The sequence below is a fragment of the Teleopsis dalmanni genome, chromosome 1, assembly GCF_002237135.1.
Source record: "Teleopsis dalmanni isolate 2A chromosome 1, ASM223713v2, whole genome shotgun sequence".
NCBI lineage: Eukaryota > Metazoa > Arthropoda > Insecta > Diptera > Diopsidae > Teleopsis > Teleopsis dalmanni.
Window position 1 is genome coordinate 125,745,056 of NC_051846.1, and position 22,512 is coordinate 125,767,567.

A 22,512-nucleotide genomic window follows, 5' to 3' on the forward strand; every position below is an offset into this window, starting at 1 on the left:
GATGATTTAATATGACTCAAACTTCTAAACTTCATTTATTAAAAGTATAACTAGATATCTATGATAACATAGCTGTAATATTAATGAAATTATAAAACAAAAATTAAAATAAAAAAGATTTCTGGTGTTTAATAAATATTACTTTAAACATTCTTCAAAATAAATTGCGATTTTTGTGGTTATAAATATTAATATATTATATTATTTTCAATTTATTGATATCCAAAACGATGCTTTTAAAATTTTAAATATTTGGATTGATCTTTTGCATTTTGTTTTCGATTTGCTACTTTAGACCCAAACTGGATAGCTTTTTTTTTAAAAAATGCCGAGGATGTTAATCCCAACTGATATCCATAAAGTCTTAGAAAAAGCTTATCACCAATTCCTTGTTCTAGTAAAAAACAACACCGTTGTCCAGGTGATAAACTGCGCACATAATTAACTAATTTTTCTTCAATATAAGGTGCCCGCACAGTTTTGCCATTATCAGCTATAATGCGATCATCTCTAGCTAAATTACGAGATGAAATCCTTTTCCAATCTCTTTCCAATTCAGTACGAACAACTATTTGTTTTTCTTCATTTTTCTTACATCTGCTGTAAGCATTTCTATGTCTTGTGTACCCTCCAAACAATTCATCTGCACCACTTCCAACGATTGCAACCTGAAATTAAAAAAATAAGTTTTAGTCACAATGCGATTTTAGGTTGGCACAATGCGATTGAACTGAAATTTTATTTCCCTTAATTTATAATCAAAACGAATATTTTAAGAACCAGAGACATATGAAAATCAAAAAAAAAATTCTTTTGCGGCCATTTTAGTATACATAGCCCCCTATTCTGTAAATTTTATAAATTTATCAAGTATTGTTAATTAATCAAGATTTTTATCAAGCTATTATGTGCAAATATTGATCAATTTCAAAGCTCAAATGCCTTAAGCTTTTTACCACAGAATTAAGATTAAGGATTAGTTATTTAATTCATATCATGTCTTATTACTTATATTTTTTTTAATTCGTGATTTGCTCTTTATAATATTATTATGTATATAGACAACTCAAAACTATTGTTATATTTTTGTTTATTATTTATTATTATTATTATTATTATATAAAATTTATTAAATATACAATATTTTAATAAATAATTATAAATTCAGTAATTATGCTATTTTGAATTTTATTATGCATATAGATAATGATTTCGTACAAACGTTATTCAAATTTCGAGTTTAATCACTTCTTACTGTTTATTTGTAAACAACAATTGCACTTGCCGTTCTATAATTAGTTGACTTTCTCTAATTGCAGAGCGAGCGTCATAAAAGCTGATTGAAAGATCAAACAAAGAAGCAATAAAATCAAGTTACCAATTAGCAAATTGTTTAATAGCGACCTTCTTAGAGCAATAAGAGACATACAACAATATTTAATTTCAATATTATAAGACAGCTGCCTTTTAAGTCTAACAATGAAAATACAGTGATTAATCAATAAAAAATGGTGTTATTGTTTTTCGAAGTATTCCCCAAGGTGGTCAATACATTTTTACAATCGATTGAACCAATTTTCAAAACAGTTTATCTACTGTAAGGCCCAAATTTTATTCTAAAATTTAACCCCACAAATCAAATGAATAGTCAAATATGAGTTTTAAATTCACTTAGTAAAAACATGTTTCTAAATTCAACAAAATTTTCCTACAGTAACATCCATTTTTATTATAAACAAATGACCCTGTAAATTTCATATTAGAGACAAACATTTTGTATAAACGAATGACCCTGTAAAGTAAAATATGTTTTGATTAATTTTTTGCCGCTAATAAAAGTTAGTTAAATTTGTTGTAACTATTTCACTTGTTTGTCTGCATAAACAAATTTAAGAAAATATCGTGCACGCATTTTTTATATGATGCAGTTATTTTATTGAATTTGATTGCAAAGCGTACAACAATAAGAAATTTGTTTTGACAAATTTACGGGACCTTGTTTACTTGAAGATAATTTTTGTTTTTGCCTGTAATGGAGGGAATTTCAAATAAAAGGGCAGCGAAATTGCCAAATCGTTCTATTCGGAATTTCTCCTGTTACAGGTAAGAACTATTTTGTTAGGGACGATAGTGGGAGCTCGGACTAGTTGGTCCAGGCACATGTTGATTCGTTTGGCCATTGCTGACGATCACCATGTGAATGGATGGACTGATTTGGGCGAAGTGATGGTGGTTGAATTACCTTCTGCTTGGCTTATGCTGGCGTAGGATAGTTTAACCAGTTGAGTTACCTGATGCTTGGCTTATGCTGGCGTAGGGTAATTTAACTAGTCATCCAGACTTCCATTTGGCCATAGCTGATGGAGGAATGGGCGACGAGTCACCAACACTGTCAGAAGGCGTGTGGGACAACGAGCGTTTGGCAATTGCTGACGGACGTGGCCAGGCGTAATAGCAGGAAGGGACCCTTGTCTGGTTTTTACTGACAAAGGTATTGATTTATATTTTATTAGAGTTTCTTTAGATTAGCTATTCGGAATTTCTCCTGTTACAGATTTCACGATACAACATTCTACACCGTGTACAACATCGCTACAACAGTGTTACAACATTAATAACATCCACATCATTGACAACATTTTCAACATCACTGTCTATTACTTTCCACAACTTAATTTATATTTTTTTTGGTTAAATAATAAACGCTACTTTAAACAGAAGTGTCTCTATTATTTCACATTTATAAATTTCTTATAACGAACCCTGGTATACTCGCTGAGTATACCCCAGCTATAGATAGGGCCGGGAAAAAAGGTCGTTACACTACTCTGAAGTTAATATCTCCAAAACCAGGATTTTGAACGTCTCAACGACTTATTGGGCGTAGAAAAACGTTTGCCACGTATTTTTTTTTTAATGCTTGGGAACTAGAAGTCATTGAGGGCCAAGTCGGGACTGTAAAGCGAATGACCCATCAATCCGACGTTTTAGTGCTCAAATATTCTTGTTTAAGCTGATGTGTGTGTGCCCACATTGTCGTAATGTGAATGATTTCGGCAAATAAATGGGTGTGTACCACTCAGAATTGACCGTTCTACGTTAATTAAGTGGTGCAGTTGCAATATGGCCGATTTTCTCAAAAAAAACATGTCACTAATTGCTTGGATTTGCTCTGTCCGCTGACAATTTTTGTTGGGTTCTGCTCACTTCGGAAGAATCAAACAGTCGATTGCTGTTCTGTTTTTGGCTCATAGGGGGTACACTCATGATTTGTCAACTGTTTCGATGTTGTGTATATCTTTTGAGTTACTTCGCTCGAATGTTTTTAGCATTCGCATACACCAATAGATATATATATCAAATTTATAATTTGATATTCCTCTCAGCGGGACAGGAAATATGTTTACTTGAATTTAGCTTATACTATATTAAGTCAGTAGAGTGCAAATTTCTTCTACTCCTATTTGCTAATGATCTCATTAACGTAAGTTTTTGTGAGTCCACAAAAAGGCTCGGGGCCAATTAAAAGCCTATGTTCCATCCTCTTGGCTAGCCATTTTTTTGTCTTCATATCCTTACACCCATTTTTTACTACATTATTAAAATGCTTTAACTTATTAATATAGTTCAGTCAATCATTTACAATATTCAAGGAAATCATTGAAGACTTGAAGGATTTTTATGCCGTCTGACTATTTGATAGTATGTACATTTATATTACTACCACTTTCTTACGAAGATAATTCCTTGTATATATTTTAAGGGCATGTGTTTTTGTCTAAAAAATTGAAATTGATTTTTTGAATCTTGGCCATTCTTTCTCCAGATCACATGTCATAATAACTTGGAAGTTTAGAAAGAAGATTAGTTTTAAAGCAACGTTCTACGACTTTTAGATGCATTTTTATTTACCGCTTTTTAGTTTCAGGGTGCTTCTGTATCAATAAGGATTTCTAAAATTACTCCCAAAGAATTAGTTGCACAGTATTGCATTGCCCCTATAACATTGATTTAAACAAAACGATGCCTTTTGTGAAGTTCATTTCATCTTTTCTTTTATTTGATTTTTAAGTACTCCGCTTTATTATAAAATTGAATTGTGGTGACATTTATTGAATATGAGATTAATACTTCGTCTTCTAGTTAATAGTATCAGTGTAGTTTTGCACGGGTTAACAGAAAGCTCTTCTTCTATATACCATTTATTTATCAGTGATAAGGCTTACTGTATGCGATCCGAAATGGTCTTGTAATATACAGTTATTATTCATTAATATAACTGATACCCACATCGATTGTCTTTTAATATTTATTCTTTATTTATGCGATTATTAATGTTGTTGCTCAAGCAACATCCCAAATGCTTCTGTTCTGTAAGAGCAGAGCAGCATACACACGCAGCTCAAAGTGTTTAGACCATACACAAAATGAATAACAAATGTTTTTGTTTATATTATGTATGCTACAGTCTACTCATGCCAGCTCATCACCACATTAGTAATCGCGTATGCGTAAGATAATGACAAGTGTTTAGGTAATGGAAAAAATTTCTATTACTTGAATCCACAGAAGCGGAGGGATAATATTCCCTTGCGGTTATACGCTTGTGTCATAATAAATATCGGTGCTCCGCCAAATTCCACATTGATAGTTCTAGACCACATTATAGATACTGAGCATAATCCAGCATGGATAGATTATTATTGGTATGAACACTTTCTTTTGATGGAGCGTATTATTTGAGTTATAGGAAGTGTTGACAAAAAGAATATCAATAAATGCCCATAGATATATTTGCTTTGATTGCGCAGCGATAACAATCGTCAGGCTATGTACTGCAGTGCTAGTAGATTGGAAAACTAAAAAAAGATTTCTTATTAAACAGATACGTGCCCCATTGTTACAAAAAACCTTGTTCTGTAATCTTTCGTCATATCCGTGAATTTTTAAATCTAATATTTATTTTTTATTTATAAATGTCTACATTCTATCTGTTCAATGTTTTTCCTCTCAACAAATGGTAACCCTACTTCAGCCACTTCAAAGAAACTTTGTGTTATTATGTAGCTTTAATGCACAGAGCCCCTTTTGAGGTTTCATCAATTAAAATCTTAGAATGAACATCACAGAAGACGATAGTTCGTTTACACGCTGTTCTTTACCAATGTTGGTCTTATATTGTATAGCACCAGTTTTGCCCCAAGATTTAGATCAGTAGTTCCCAACCGGTGGTACGTGAAATGGTTAAAAATGGTCCGTGAATCAAATTCAACAGGTATTGATATATAGCTTGTAGTTTGTTCTCTGAGACCTCATTTATTACAAAATAAGTATACAAAATTTCCATCCAATGTAACTATTTTATGTTAATGCTTATATAATATACCTATGCATTTATATAATTCATTATACATTATACCAGCGATGCCAAGCTCGAAGAACTTGAAGCATTTCGAGTTCTTCACAAAAACTTAAAAATGTATGTGGCTCTTGCAGCTCGCGATCTCTTTGCAATATATATTTCAAATGCATATGTGTAGCAAAGAAAAATATATCAAATGTATCGATTTTTTTTAAATATGATTTTTATATATAAACAACAACCAATAATATAATTATATAAAGTTTTATTATTATTCAATGTAAAGAGTTTCTGTTAGAACCAGAACAAATTTATAGGTTAATACACAAATGAGTAAATATACACACATGAAGAGAGATATTAAAGCGAAAGAAAAAGTAAAGCGTAATATAGTAAAAATTTGTTACCAAAAATAGTGGTGCAAAGAAGCACAGAAAGTCCAACTAAGCTTTGAAAAGAACATATGAAGAGCATAATTGAAAGGCACTCGTAGTGAACGAACGTGTTTTGTTTTAGTTCGGAAGATCAAAATATGCTTACGGTCGTAATGTTCGTTCGCGTTTTGTATCGTACTTTTTTTACAAAAGTGCCTTACGCTCGTCTAAGTATCAGTTCAACCGTGAAGTGTTTCAAGTGTCAGTGTTCTAAACGCGAACACAAACACATTTATCATGCAAAACTTAGTAAGGAAGCGGTTAGTAATTTCAATTCGTAAATATTAACTGTAAAACTTAACAGAAAATCTTACATATGAAAATGAATCGAAAAATGTGTCGGTAAACGCATAACTCAGTAACGCCTGGACCATTTTGGTTAATTTTTTTTTATAAATATTCGTTGAAGTCCAAGGATGGTTTTTACGGCGAGAAAAAATCGAATTATTGCTATTTAATAACATTTTAATATATACAAAAATGACTCGCAAAATGTGCTTGTAAGCGCATAACTCAACAACGCCTAGACCAATTTGGTCAATTCTTTTTTTTATATATTCGTTGAAGTCCAAGGATGGATTGACGGTGAGAAAAAAAAATCGAATTATTGCTATTCAATAAAGTTCATATTACATTACAAACATTCACTGTTGTCTAAGCAACATCATCAGTATTTCAAATATTTCAAATTTCAAATATAATAAATATATACTGTCATTAATATATGAGCTGTAAATAATTTAAATACATACTAATATTTTACAGAGTTTTCTTTTTATATCGTGTTTTGTGCAAAGCGTTTAATTACCTATGATCATTACTTATTGCATGTACCACAATTTATATTCGATATGCCTCCTTTAAGACGAATTTAGGTAGAAGAACCCAAAATGCTACAAACCAAACTAATTACCGATCTAATCATACTGCACAAGAACGTGACGACCGAAATGAACTTGAAAGAATTCAGATATCACAAATGCGTGAAGCGCGAGCGCGACATTCAACTCATAATCGCGAAAGTTTGAATCGAGCTGCTTATGTGACACAACTTATATTCGATATGCCTCCTGTAAGACGAAGTAATTAAAGTAGAAGATCAAAAAGTGCTGCAAACCAAACTAATTCCCGATCTAATCATACTGCACAAGAACGTGACGACCGAAATGAACTTGAAAGAATTCGGATATCACAAGCGCGTGAAGCGCGAGCGCGACATTCCATTTGAACTATTTGAGTTTAAGCGAGTACAGTTTCCAGTGCGGCTTGCTTTTGCTATGACCATAAACAAGTCCCAGGGGCAATCATTAAATGTTTGGGGTATTAATCTAGAAAACCTATGTTTCTCACATGGTCAATTGTATGTTGCCTGTTCCCGTGTTGGAAAATCATCAGATTTGTTTGTTTATGCGCCAGATAATCAAACAAAAAACATTGTTTATCACAAAGCACTACAATGAACATAATGACAATTTGGTCAATTCTTTTTTTTAAATGTTCGTTGAAGTCCAAGGATGGTTTTTACAGCGAGAAAAAAATCGAATTATTGGTAACTCCAAATTGGTCCAGGCGTTGTTGAGTTATACGCTCACCAACAAATTTTTGATTGATTTTTACATATAAGAAGACAAGAACATAACCAGAATAGATGAGTTTGTATATTGTTATAAGTTGTTGATTATTGTATGGTAGGTATGCTTATTAAATTCCCATGACTTCCTTTGCAGATCGTTATCTCCACTATTCAACCCACTTTTTATATATTTGTCACCTTTAGGTTTCCACTGTCCCTTTAGTTTATTTTCCAATCAGGTTTGAACCCTTAGTTCGCCTCTTAGTTTGAAACCCTCTGGCAGACATCCCAGTTGGGGTTTTTTAGTGGATCCCAGAAGGGTGGCCAAAGTTCTTGGAAGAGAAGATACTTTGGTCACCTCGTTGAACCCCACACATCAGGGTGACGGTACCGCTAGTTCATAATAGAAATAACAAATCGATCAAATTTTCATCATAAATAAAACAAACATTAAAATATAATATATAGGTGTGTAGTGCTTCCAACATCAATATAAGTATGAACGATGAAGCAGAAACTATAAAACTATGGCGTATTCGGAAGAAGATAATGAAACTGTACCACGAACGCAAATACGAGTATTTAAGAAAAAAAAATTTTTTTGAAGATATTTTAAGAAGTTTCTGTTAAAAACTTTTACAGTGAGAAAAGCTTTCGGAAATTCTCATTTAAAATTCGCGCGCTGTATATTTTTCGATATTTTAAGTTTATGTAGTTTCGCTCCAACATGAATTTCATGACAACATAACCAATAGTGGAATGAATGAAGGTATGCTATTTATTCAGATTCTTGCAGATCGTTATCTCACTATACACTTTTATAGTCATTTAGGTTCACTTCCTTAGTATCAATCAGGTTTGAACCCTTAGTCCCCTAGTTGAAACTCTGCAAATCCCATGGTTTAGTGGATCAAGGTGCAAGTTCTGGAAGAGAAGATATTTGGTACTTGACACAATCAAGTGCGTACCGCTATCATTGAAATACAAATCGCAAATTCATATAATAACACAATATAATATACGGTGTGTATGTTCCAACTCAATATAGTATGAACGTGAACAGAAACTAAAAATACTTTGGAAGAAGATATGATGTACCAGCAAATAGAGTAAATATTGATGAAGATTAAGAATTTTGCGTTTTATTTAAAATTTTCCGGAAACTTTTCGGTCACAATGTATATTTATGCAACTCTAGCTTTAGGAAACATATATTATAAATGAATTTATATAATAAAGCAAAATTTTGAAAATTGAAAAATTTTGCAGACTGGATTCAAAATTAACTTTATCACTTACACTCTTCGTTAGGGCAAACTTTCACGTTGATCATCACGAAGCTAGCACAGGGTTTTGTGGGAGCGAAGATTCTGCTGTACCTGAGGGATTTAAATCTGAAGATTGAAATAACTATTAAAAAAAATAGGTGAGGTGAAATGGCTAATCCAACTAAGTAGCGCATCAGGCATCTCCGATTTTAGAAATATTAAATACAGTCTCAACTGTAAAGTTGGCTTTGAGAGAGCTGCAAAGCAATGACCAGTTCAGTTGCCAGCAATTACAACATGCCTTACAGGTGTGTCAAATGTGGGAAATCGCACGGCCCTGGCAAGTGTTATTTTTCACCCAAATACCAAAAACAAGATGTCATTATAAACAATGAAGTCACAAGGGAAGTCTCCAAAAGAGTAGGGAAATTGGTCAAATGAGTCAACTGCAATGTAGATAACCACACGGTTAGCAATAAGGACTGCCCGAAGAGGGTCGAACTTTTGAGGAAGCTAGAGGATAGAAAGAAAGGTAGTATCCAAGTCGTCAGCTCTATTAGCTCACCTAAAGGCAGTCAAGGACTGCTCGAAGAGGGTCGAACTTTTGGGGAAGCTATTAGCTCACCTATAGTAGAGATAGGCAGCAGTACTAAGAGACAAGTCCTGCAAAGAAAGCTACTAGCATATGTTATGTATCAATACGGTGGACAATGTCTAAGGACAAGTATCAGATATAGATAGTAAATGCAAGAGACTGTTGGGTAGCAACCTTTTCACCAGTCTCAGCAAAATAAATGCTTCTCATCAGACTACAAGAGACTCGACAATGACGAGCAAAAGTTCAGGCCTTGTTTGGGTTGCTTGTTAGCCTGCGTAAACATGACTAGATACTCAGATATCTTAAATGTAATCTATATTAGCATAAAAGCATTGTAAATAATGTACATAGCTAGGTTAAGTTATTATAGCTTAGTTTTTAAGTACTTTAAATAATGTATAGCTACATTAAGGCATTGTAGCATAATTTTAAAATACTGTAAATATTGTGTATAGCCAGAGTAAAATATCGTAGCGTAGTTTATTAAGGTAGCTTTAAAAATTGAGATGTTATTCCTTTATTTTATTTTTCTGAAAAAAAAACAATATAAACTAAAGTGAAATAACCCCTAGTTGTAGGTATAAAAAATTTATGTAAATAACATCTAGATAAGTAGACTATACGTTAGATATAAGTAGACCTAAAAAAATTATTTTTTTATTTTTTATTGTAATTCTCTATGTAATTTCAAACACAATAAAGAAAATTTAAACTCTAAAACAAAATAACAAAAAAGACATAAAGGACATTGTCGTTAAAGAGATAGTAATCGCGTGTGGGTTGTGGACTGATACAAAAGTTTGTGTACTGTCACAAAGCACCACAAAAAACTATTCGTTATTTCTACTAATGGGCCGCTTTGCTTAGCATTCAACAAAACAATAAGGTACTAGATTCACTACAAAGCGCTCGTTGTCGACGTGATGTGAGTCCAAGGTAAAGAGGATTAGTCACTTATACTATGTATTGGGCAAAGCTGTACATTGGATAGGCGCGAGGTCGTTGGTGGAATAACTTCGTCTTCGCATGAATCGTATTGCTCGGATGCAGTGGTAAGAGATACCTAATACAGCGATGAAAAAAATCTTATAGGGAAATGTTGCAAATATTGAAGTCACTTTTAGTAAAAGTCTAATTATGTCTCATAACTGCGGTGGTGTCAAAGGAAAAACATCTTTACGGGAATATCCATTTTTGCTGAATGCTATAATACTTTTTTCAACACAGCTGCTTTTTAAAAATAACAATTTTTTTCAATTTACTAAAGCAACAAAAAATGGAAAATTATTTTATGATTTTGTAGACCTGCGGAATTCAGATATATTGTAGAAGTCAGTTGTGTTAGCTTTAACTAATGAAGATTGTGGAATTATCAATAACGATGTATTGAATCGCCTCGCTGGTGGAAAAGGTTTATCACAGTTTTAACACAATTGTTAGTGAGGATAACAGCGAGGTAGGCAACTATCCAGTAGAATTTTTGAATACTTTCATTGTAAATGTTTTGCCACCACATAAGTTGGAGCTCAAAATTAATGCGATAGTTTTGTTAATTCGTAATTTAAATACGAAGCATGCATTAGTGAATGGGACGAGAATGCGAGTCAAAGCAATGCATAATAACACAATAGATTGTGAAGTGCTCACTGGAGTTGCTCGCGAAAAGTGTATTTTGATTCCACAGATACACTTATAACATTTATAATTTACTTTTAGATTTAAAACTTATAATTTTAAATATAATGTAAAAAATTATTATAAAAATACATTCAATAATCGAGAATTGTAGAAAAAAATAAATATATTTAGATATATATGTGGCAATTGGCGGCGGGCAGTAAAATGAATAAACGAAAAAACTGGCAACGCTGCTAGTTTTTGATTGTAGTTAGTTGGAAAGAGTGAGTGCTATGGACGGGCGTAAAAAGGGTAGAGCGTCGATTTTAAAATACATTGAAATAACTTTCCTTTTTGTAATAAAATATTATTGTAAAAAAGTATTAATAAAATTTATTTATCATTATATTAATAAATTTTTCCTACATTTGGGGGCTCAACCGGGATCGCGGTGATCGAAAAAGCACGTGAAAATCAAAGCGCACAATATTGTGAAATTAAGTGTTGGGTTTTTTTTTTTGGTACAACAAAACTACAATAAAGCAACAGTAAAAAAAAAATGGATGAGCATGACCTAAGAAATTTTAGTGTGGAGCAATTGAAAACTAAATTGTTCGAGTTGGAACTATCTACTGCTGGAAAGAAATCAGAATTACAAAGCCGTCTTATAGAACATTATGAGGTAAATGTAAAAAATGACGATGTCGACGATGACGAAGTAGCAAGCGTACAAATCGTAACTCAGCGTGCGTCTGTTGCAGCTCGGTCTACATTTAATCTGCGTGACGTTGAAGATTCCTTGACTTTATTCTCGGGATCAGATCAACCTACGTTCGAGCAATGGGTAGAAGATTTTGAGGAAAACGCCGCAGCTGTAGAATGGAACGATGTGCAGAAATTCATTTATGCAAAGCAGTTGTTAAAAGGAACTGCAAAATTATTTATCCGCAGTCAACGTAATGTAAACAATTGGAAAATGCTAAAAGAGATGCTGAAGAATAAATTTGCTGTACAAATGTCTGCAATTGACAGCGCCAGTGTCATCAAGCAAGGAACGGTCGAATTCAAACAGTATAAAAAAATGCTATTCGTGTGGTGAAGATTCACATTTTGCAAAACACTGTCCAAATAGATGTATAAAATGTTTTAAATGCAACCAAATGGGTCATAGATCATTTGAATGCAAACTGAAGGTAGAAGCTGAAAAGAACGGCGTATCGTTAGCATCAGAAGCGGAACAAACTACTTTGGGCTCATACAGTAATCGTCTTTTCAAAAACCTAGTGATAAATGATATTCAATTTGCTGCTATAGTCGATACCAGAAGCGATACCAGTATTATCAGATATTACGCGTTGCTAAGCAGAGAGACATACTGTATCCCGCTGTACTGGGAAATGACATTTTGAAAAACGTTGATATGATAATAAATGCTGAGGGAGTCAAATTTGTTAAAAAAATGCAGAAAATGATTCAATACGCGAATGAGGTAAATAACACGAATACGAACGCTACAAAAAAATATCAAAAGAATAATGAAAATGAAAACAGTACAAACAGCGCTTCGATATTAACCGAATTTCAACAAATCTGTCTATCAACACTAATTGATGACGGTGCTCAAGAAATTGAAATTGACGTTGCTCATTTGGGAGGAAACTATAAAGCAGAGATTACCAAACTCATCAAGAACCATAAACCAGGAAATTCAATTGCATCACCGGTGGAAATGAAAATTATTCTGACAGATGAAGTGCCAGTATATAGCAGACCTAGAAGATTGCCCATAGCAGAACAAAATATAGTTGAAAAGCAGGTAGCAGATTGGCTGAAGGCAGCCATTATCCAACCCAGCACAACTGAGTATGCGTCGCCAGTAGTATAGGAGGCTTGTACCTCCTATAGTCGTTGATGTACTTCAACGTTTGGAAAAAGCTAAGGTGTTTACTACATTGGATTTGAGAGATGGATTTTTCCATGTGCCTGTGGAGCTTAGTTCGAGAAAGTACACATCATTCGTAACTCATATTGGCCAGTATGAATTCAGATTTGTTCCGTTTGGTATTTCAAACTCGCCAGCGGTATTTTGTAGGTTTATCGCAGCAGCATTTTGTAAATTAATTTAAGATGGAACAGTGGTGATTTATATGGACGATATAATGATACCAACGAAGGACGAATTGGAAGGAATTCAAAAACTTAGAAGAGTGTTAGATTTGGCAAGAACATATGGTCTTCAAATCAAATGGTCAATATGCCAATTCATGAAAAGAACTGTAGATTTTCTGGGCTACGTAATCGAGAACTCCACAATTAGGATTTCAGCAAAGAAGGTGAAGGCGATAGATGACTTGCAATGCCACGAGGTAAGACGGAACTTCAGCGATATCTGGGGTTGCCGTCGTATTTTAGACGGTTCGTTCCGCAGTATGCGTTGATTGCAAAACCAATGACTGATATGATGGGTAAAAACGCGAAGTTTAAAATTAATGACGAAGCAGTAGCAGCATTTCAACAATTAAAAGTGGCATTAAATAACCCACCAGTTTTAAAAATTTATGATCCGAAAGCATACACCGAGATTCATGCTGACGCGAGTAAGTACGGTTATGGTGCCGTACTGTTACAAAAGGATGCCGATGATGCGCAATTACATCCAGTCCAGTACATGAGTAGGAAAACCAAGCCGGCAGAACAAAATTATCACTCCTATGAATTGGAAGTTTTATCAATTATCGAGGCATTGAAAAAATGGAGAGTATTCGTTTTGGGTACGAAGATAAGGATAGTGACCGACTGTAATGCCTTCGCGATGACCATGAGAAAAGACGACGTTCCGCAACGAGTAGCAGGGTGGGCCATGTATATACAACAATTCGATTATGTGATCGAACACCGTACGGGCAGTAAAATGAGACACGTGGATGCGCTAAGTCATGTGGCCTTCTTATTGATGGAAGATGCGTTGCAGCATAGAATCAAAGAGGCGCAACTGTTAGACGAGTGGATCCATGCAGTTAGAAAAATTTTAGAGACAAGTAATTACGATGACTACAATATTAAATGTGACATATTGTATAAAGATCCGAACAAGGAGCTCATGGTGACCCGAGCTGCTATGGAGCAAGAAATAATAAAAATCGCACATCGTCAGGGACATTTCGCTGCGAAGAAAACGCAAGATGTCATTGAGAAGAGTTTCTATATCAAAAATCTAGGCAAAAAAGTGATGACTGTGGTAAAAAGTTGTGTAGAGTGCATCTTAGCGGAAGCAAAACTGGGTAAAAAGGAAGGATTCTTGAATCCAATTGATAAGTCTGCTAGACCGCTAAACACTTTTCATATGGATCATGTCGGACCGATGGAGAACACCCAAAAGCAGTACAACCACATCCTGGTGATCGTTGATGCATTTTCTAAATTTATATGGCTGTACCCGACAAAAAGCACAGGCGCTGATGAGGTCGTTGATAAACTGCGTAAACAAGCAGCAACGTTTGGTAACCCAAGGAGAATTATCACTGATCGCGGGGCAGCTTTCGTGTCTAAGAATTTTGAGGAGTATTATAGAGAAGAACTTATTCAACATTTATTAATTGCAACAGGTGTACCGCGAGGAAATGGGCAAGTTGAGAGGATACATAGAATTGTGGTACCAATGCAGACTAAATACTGCATGGAGAATCTAATGAACTGGTACCGACATGTTGACAAGGTTCAGCAAACGATAAATAATTCACCCCCTCGAAGTACGAATTTTGCACCATTCAAGATACTAACTATTATGATGGAACATGAGGTTATAGAATTACAAAACGAACGAGATACGGTACGAGAAGAGGCTCGAGAAAATATAAGGAAAATTCAGGTCGAAAATCTCAAAACTTACGACACCAAACTTACGACCGAAACGCAACATTCAGAAGGTGATGTCGTGGCTATTAGGCGTACTCAGTTTGGAACGGGGTGTAATGGTATATCTATGGTTGACCTTACTCAATGTTAAGGCCGCCTTTGATGACTATTACAGTCATATTCTTTAAACCACTTGTGTTCTAATTTAAAAGCGCTAACCGCTGCATTTTTATAATTTATGGAATGAGTCAGAAAACGATACTTCTGACATAAATTGTTTGCCACTTAAAATTCGGTTAAGAGCTCATGTGGTGTCAAATATATTGAGACCACACAAATCGGAACACATGTGAATATGAGACACATGACAAGCAATTGCACAGTAATTACTTGCTATGCATTTCTTGTCTTAGGTAATGTGTCGATCATAAATAGGAAATAAATAAAATAAGAATAATTAAGTAAATAAGACTAACCAATTAGAGTTAAGAAATACATTGTTAGATTTAAGAAATATTGTTAGAATAAGATAGATATAGCTTTCTAAATAAATAAAGAAGCTATTGTAAGATTTAAGATAAGTTTAAGACAGCAGTTGTTTACTAGTATTCAAATGAACATGATCTAAAAAACTTCATAGTGTTGTGAAGATGTGAAGAACATTATAAAATATATAGTTAAAAAAAAGTAGAATTTTATAAAAATAATTAAAGTGTTTTTAATTAATAAAACTAGGACTAAAACAAATCAAATAACAACACAGGGGCTTAAGTTGAAACCGAAATTCCTCGAACCGTATAAAATCGTCGAAAGGCTTAATCATGGATGGCATTCAGTGGTAAAATCGGGGATACTGATGGGCCACGAAGAACGTATGCAGTAGCCGAGGATATAAAAAAATTGGCACTCTGCATTCGAGGCGAACGCTTCATCAAATTGGCCGAATGTGGCAATTGGCGGCGGGCAGTAAAATGAATAAACGAAAAAACTGGTAACGCTGCTAGTTTTTGATTGTAGTTAGTTGGAGAGAGTGACTGCTGTGGACGGGCGTAAAAAGGGTAGAGCGTCGATTTTAAAATACATTGAAATAACTTTTCTTTTTGTAATAAAATATTATTGTAAAAAAATATTAATAAAATTTATTTATCATTATATTAAAAAATTTTTCCTACATACATATATATTTAAAAACATATGTAGAATTTCTGTATGTATTTATATTTATAAATATATTGTACTGTTGTTTAATTGTTTCTATAATCCTAATAATTGTTATAGTTTTAGGTAACTGGAGCGCAGATACAGGTTCAAATTTGAACAAAGTTGTTAGAATAAATTATATAAATGCTTCGAACACAGTAAAACCTCTAATAAAACTTTTTATCATCCTTAAACCACTTATTTAATTACTTGCACCATTATTAATAACTTATTAAATTGCTTTTATTATTGGAAAAAATAATTTATTACAGTTTGTAACACAAACTTCATTAAATATAAACCGCACGAGAATTTTACTACATTTTTTACAATTATTTCGGCGGCAATTTTTTTTTAAATTTTGCACAGTGCAATCATATCTTTTGTCAAGAAATCAAAACAGAGAACCAAAATTATGCTCCCTGTTGCACTAATTGCCCATAAAAATTTTCTTAAGAGTGCGGTGTTCAAAATGTTGTTCGCTCCGAATATGGACCTAAAGATGGTGAACTTGGAAATAACCATGCGTTTTGAGATAGTGTTTGTACAATTTCTGAGAGTATTTGTTATTTAGTGATTCCATTCTATATAAAATCTTCTTTGATGCACATAATCTGACACAAAAACACCATAAAACATAATTATATTTGGAAAAGATATCCGAATGTTTTTAACTGGACGCGGTTTAAAGCAGCTCGAATGGCTATTTATCTTGCTAAATCTATGTTCTTTAAATCTAAACAAGATACCTCATTACCTACAAAATCACTTTGGAGCAACATCAGAGCTCGAGGGGTGGTTAATAGCTCAAGAAATGTATGTAGCATTGATCCTAACATTTTAAATGATTTCTTTGTTCCTATAGGAGATAGATTGAACGTTGCTCCGGTCTTCCCTGAACTTGAGAGTGTTTCCTCCGAACGCATTTTTGACTTTGTATGTGTGAGTAAAGAAACTATCTTTAACAATGTCATGAAAATTAAGTCAAACGCTATTGGAATAGATGAAATTCCACATAAATTTATTAAACTCATACTGCCGTTTAATATTATTCCTTTGACGCACATTATTAACCACTGCTTCACTACATCATGTTTTCCTACTGTTTGGAAAAAAGCCAAGATTATTCCTATTGAAAAAAAGGCTAATGCATCCTCATGTTCCGATTATCGTCCAATCAGTATTCTCCCTTCACTCTCTAAAGTGTGTGAGAACATTATGGCTGATCAAATACGTACTCATCTTAACTGCTTTAAACTTCTCTCTCCTCTCCAGTCTGGGTTTCAAAAAGGTCATAGTTGCACGACGGCAATGCTTAAGGTCCTCGAAGATATTCGATGTAGCTATGATCAAAACTTAGTAACATTTTTATGTCTCCTTGACTTTACCAAAGCTTTTGACTGTATTGACCATTCTCTATTATGTAATAGATATATATTTATATTTTTTAGTGAAGTATACAACTGTTGACATGCGTGTTTTGTTGGTAAAACAACTAATTATTCCTATTGTTATGTACTCCTCTTTAGTGTATTCCAAACTTGATGTTGAATCCCTCAATAAGTTACGATGCTTAGTAAACTGCTGCACGCGATATGCTTTTGGTCTTAGACGCTTCGATTAATTAGGTATTTATAGAAATGTGATTCTAGGGTGTGATATTGAACAATATATGCAGTTTCGAGTATGCTTATTTTTGTTCAGACTTTCATCCACTACTACGCAGAAGTACCTTTTTGATTGCTTGCAGCTAACTAGATCTAACAGATCTCGTCTTTTCATCATTCCCAGATATAGTTTTGCCTCCACTACTAAGTTTTTGTTTATTCAGTCTGTTAGAATATGGAATGCTCTTTCAAGCACAACCAGAAATGCAGTTAACCCGAGTGTTTTTAAGAACCTGTTAAAAAATGAACTGGGTTAACGTCACGTTTATTTGTCTTTATTAATTTCTTTCCTTTTCTTTATTCATTGATTTGGTTGTTTTTTGCTGCTATATAATTAAGTTTATTGTAATTTGTTTGTTATTAACTTAAATTCTGTTATTTAAATATTTCATGCTGTTTTCTTTTTGTTTCGCTGTTTATCAGTAAATATAATTTTAATACTTTTTACGTATGTTATTACTATATTCTCTGAAAACTTTAATTACTTCTTTTATTTTATTTTATTGTATTTTTTATTTTTATTTTAATTCTTTAAATTAGCTTTAAGATACTGCAATAAAAAGGGTTGTCCCTTAATGCACATACATATTTCAACATTCTCTGGAAGAGACATCAAATTTTGTTTTTGTTTTGAAATTCTTAAAAAAAATTTCTGCTAGAGTGTTAACAGCACATACGTATTGGGCTTCTTCATGCAATCCCAATATTAAATATTACCATTTAGTTTTATTTTTTTGGAACAAATCAAATTAAAATAAAAGTGACATGACATTACATGATAATGTTATCATGTAATGTCATGATGATATAATAACAATGATCCGGTACAGAGTGTCTCGGGCACGGCAAGTGCCTAAGACACTCTTGGTAGTGCCTAAATTTAAAAGAAAATTCAGATATGCTCACTTTCAATATGTCCCCAAAAATAACTAGCAAGAAAAAACTAATAGAGGCTGTAATGATGTTAATTTATTATTATATTATCTTATAATAATTGTTAACAGTACTTACGCCTTTCTTTAAAATTGGAAAGTGTGATAATTATATTTTTAGCGATTTATAAAAAAAAAGATGTGTTGCTTACTGCCATTTTATCTCCAAAATGTATTAGTATTGTAGTAATTTGCTCCTAAAAGGCGCAAGTTTTGAAATTTATTACTAAACAATACTGTTTTGCCTTAGTGCCGGGGCAAAAATACGCCGGCTCTCATGCCGGAGTTTCAACGGCCATATTGTTTTTTCTCTCATTCTCAAATTTAAAATTTGCATTGAAAACAACAACAATTGTACTCATGCCGTGCCCGAGACACTCTGCATAACATGGCCCTTATAATAGGAAGATATAATTTTTTTGTCTAAATGTAATTGGTACTTTCTTTTTTTTATAGCTAATTGCGAGAAATGCTTTATACACTGGGAATATATTATAAGTAGGCTTTTTTCTCAAATCAAAAATAACTAATAAAGTATTCACAATTTAAAAAGTAAATTGTTCAAATGCTGACATAATGACTTTGTTAAATATTACTTACTCTCGCTGGTGAGTCGTAAAATTCTCCATTGCAGATACCCTCGCCTCGCGATGCAAACCAAAATGCACAGCCGATGGACTCGTCTAATACCGTGCAGAGCGGATATATAAGATGTTTTATATGCCGATGTAGAAAAAAGGCCAGTTCATTTTTGCTAACATTTACTTCGATAAAATTCCATTTTCTGTAAGGTATACAAAACTGTAGTTATTGCACAAATGAATAAGAATATATAAATATATATATACATATATATATATATTTATTTATATATATATACATACATATATTTATTTATATATATATACATATATATATATTTATTTATATATATATACATATATATATATTTATTTATATATATATACATATATATATTTATTTATGTATATATACATATATATATTTATTTATATATATATACATATATATATTTATTTATATATATATAAATATATATATTTATTTATATATATATTTATATATATAAATATTTATATACCTAAATATTTATATATATATTTATAAATATATATAGTACAACGCGAAATACAACTAAGGCCATCTAATGGGAAAAAATGGATTTCTTTTTACTACACCCAATATTTGGCTGCAGCTTATATAAGTTCATTGCACTGTAATTCGCTCATTTGTTTCATGAAATATATTTTAAAATGGGAAACCATTTTTTCATAAATAAGTCTTAATTAGCCTTAATCGTTACATATAGATGCCATGGATACTGTAGTACTGTAGTTTTCTAGTGTCCTGTGCCGTTTAAATAATAGTAATAAACTGAACTGATCTTTTAGTGACGACACCCGCATGCTCACGGATACGATTTGCCGCGTGGAATATTAACTCTTTCTTTTAAGTCGGTAAACTTCCTCAACTTGCCGCCGAAGCTTAACGCCTTAATGTCTCAACCATTGGGATCCTCACATTCGTGGCGTTGGAATCTACTTTAACAGAATAGTTCGAAATTATCTTATTAGCTGGAAGCAAATCCCAGAACGCATAATCTCTGCACGTATTAACGCTAATATTGACCAAATAACAGTAGTACAATGTTACACACCTACTGATGTTTCCGAACCAGAATTAAAAGAAAGGTTCTACGAATGATGAAGGATGTCGTAATACTCATGGGTGATCTAAATGCACGTATTGAAAATGAACATGAGCATTGAACGAATCATGGGTTCGCATAGCTCAGGTACATGTACTGAGAACGGTAAACTTGTGCTTGAAATCTGCTTAAAGTCAAGCGCCGAAAGAGCATTCATTTCATATTAGTCGCTGATATAAAACTTAGTTTGAGAAGACGACTCTAACGAATCAGCAAATATTATCGAATGCGCTTTTTTACCGACAAAAGCTAACTGAATATACTCTCTATAACTTTACTTGTTGTATCATTTGTCAATGTGAGTGTTAATGTTATGTTCATCGAATTTTTCCCTCTTAACACAGCAATCATAAAAGAATCTTGAATGTGACAAGTGTCAGTCTGATTATATGTATTTGGGGCATATCGATTCTTTTTTTAACTTATTAGAGAATATTATAAGATTACAAGTCTGACTAAAATTTAGGTTAACCATATGCTACCTATGAATTGATGCATCCAACTTATTAACAAATTACCACCGATTTTGAAGTATTCTACAGATGAGTCGAGGTGAAACTGTCGCCTTATTGTGCTAAAGTAATTATATAGCAAAATGTCTTTCATTATACCTATGTAGTTTTTGAATGAGGATTTCGATTACACTGCACCGATACCGAAAGTTAGTATTACCGGTTAAAATCAGCTTGAAAAAATATTCCTTACACATTTTTAATACACTGTAACCAGAATTATTGGCAAATAACTTATTTAACAAAAAAAAAAATATGCGACATTTTATTCGGGTAACCAAAAAACGTCAGAATTGATGTGTTCAATATCAACATAATATGAATTTATATTGTAAACAATCAATTCACAACAAGCTCCTTTGTATTTATGTCAGAAATAGAGTAATAAACTAGATTAAAAAAATTTATTAAAAATTGCGTTTCTTTACCGTGCTGGACAAATTTTTTGTAATTCGTTTAACGAACTTTTTGCTGACTGTCTGTCGGGAACATTCCAATCATTTGAATCAGATGTAGCATTTTCAAACGCAACATTTATGAGATCAATGGTGTCATGTTGGCTTACATATTTATCTGTCAAAACAGCTAAAATTGAGCAATCTATACCTCCAGAAAACAATATTGCTATTTTGGAATGATGACATGTTGTTTGCTTCTTAACACAATTGCGACAATATTTCACTGTTTTAATCACTCTCTCCTTAACCGAATCTTCTAATAACTGTGAAAAATACTTTAAAGCAGTTTTCAGTTGTTTATTATTTAAAAGATCAACAAAAATGTATTCCATAGAACATGTAAAATTATTACAAAGATCATAAAAGTCGAAGGATCCCTTAAAAAAATATTTTAGTTCAAACAGTAATATTTTTATATTCTAAGGCTTTACATTTCCTCTTCCATTGATAATTTTTTCATCTAAATTAATATCATTTCTTAATAAGATTTTAATTTCGAAAAAATTATTAAGTGTTTTTAGTTGAGAAAGAACATCATCTGTTTTAAGTATTGACCATGGGAATAAATTCCATTGCGTTGGAATTTTTATATTTAATTTATAGAGTCCAAGAGGTGGGAGTTCACATATACGAACACTTGTGCTACGCTTATAGTCTGAAAAATTATATGCAATTTTTGTTAAAACAGATACATATATCAAAACTTACATGATGTGCTTAGAATTCTCCAAGCATTTCGACTTCTTTCAATTATTAAAGAATTTCTTCCATATTTATCCCTACAAAAATAAAGATCTTTTGTTTTTTTATTAAAAAAAACTATGCTAAATGGTCCTTCAGTTTTAGTAAACAATGTAAGAATCTCTGAATCAGTCTTACATTCCGAAATTTTCTTTATTAACCACTCTGTATCCGAAAGATTTTCTTCGTCATAACTATAAATATCTCCGTTCATAATTAATACAATATGTTCCGATTGCAAGGGCTGCGGACAAAGTTTACTTCCTTGCTGCCAAAGTACATAGCCAGCAAAAGTTACATTATCGATTTGAAGCTCCGCTTTTGCATTTGGCCCTCTTCGATTTATGATCTAAAGAAAAAATAAGTGCATAAATAATTTTCTCAGAATATATATGTTAGGGTGCCATTAATTATCAAAAGTCGGAAAATTGCCCGCGGTACCTCTAGATAGGTTTGTTTTACTAAAAAAATAATCTGTTTAAAATTTTAGTTCAATTGGATGAATAGAAATGGTGCCCTAAGAGCCCCAAAGATTGGAAAATAACGATTTTTTTCCATCAAATTCA

At 32.7% G+C, this 22,512-nt stretch overlaps 1 protein-coding gene across 1 annotated transcript; it reads right to left on the reverse strand.

The window, feature by feature from the left end:
- Positions 1–209: 209 nt before the first annotated feature.
- On the reverse strand, positions 210–22,295 carry LOC119668447 (asparagine synthetase domain-containing protein CG17486; the record flags this gene model as incomplete). Its single annotated transcript, XM_038077945.1, is given in 5 exon segments — positions 210–668; positions 19,107–19,290; positions 21,176–21,582; positions 21,637–21,860; positions 21,914–22,295. Coding segments are annotated over 5 exon segments (1,629 nt in total), but the record flags the coding sequence as incomplete, so codon positions are not given.
- Between the last annotated feature and the right edge of the window lie 217 nt (positions 22,296–22,512).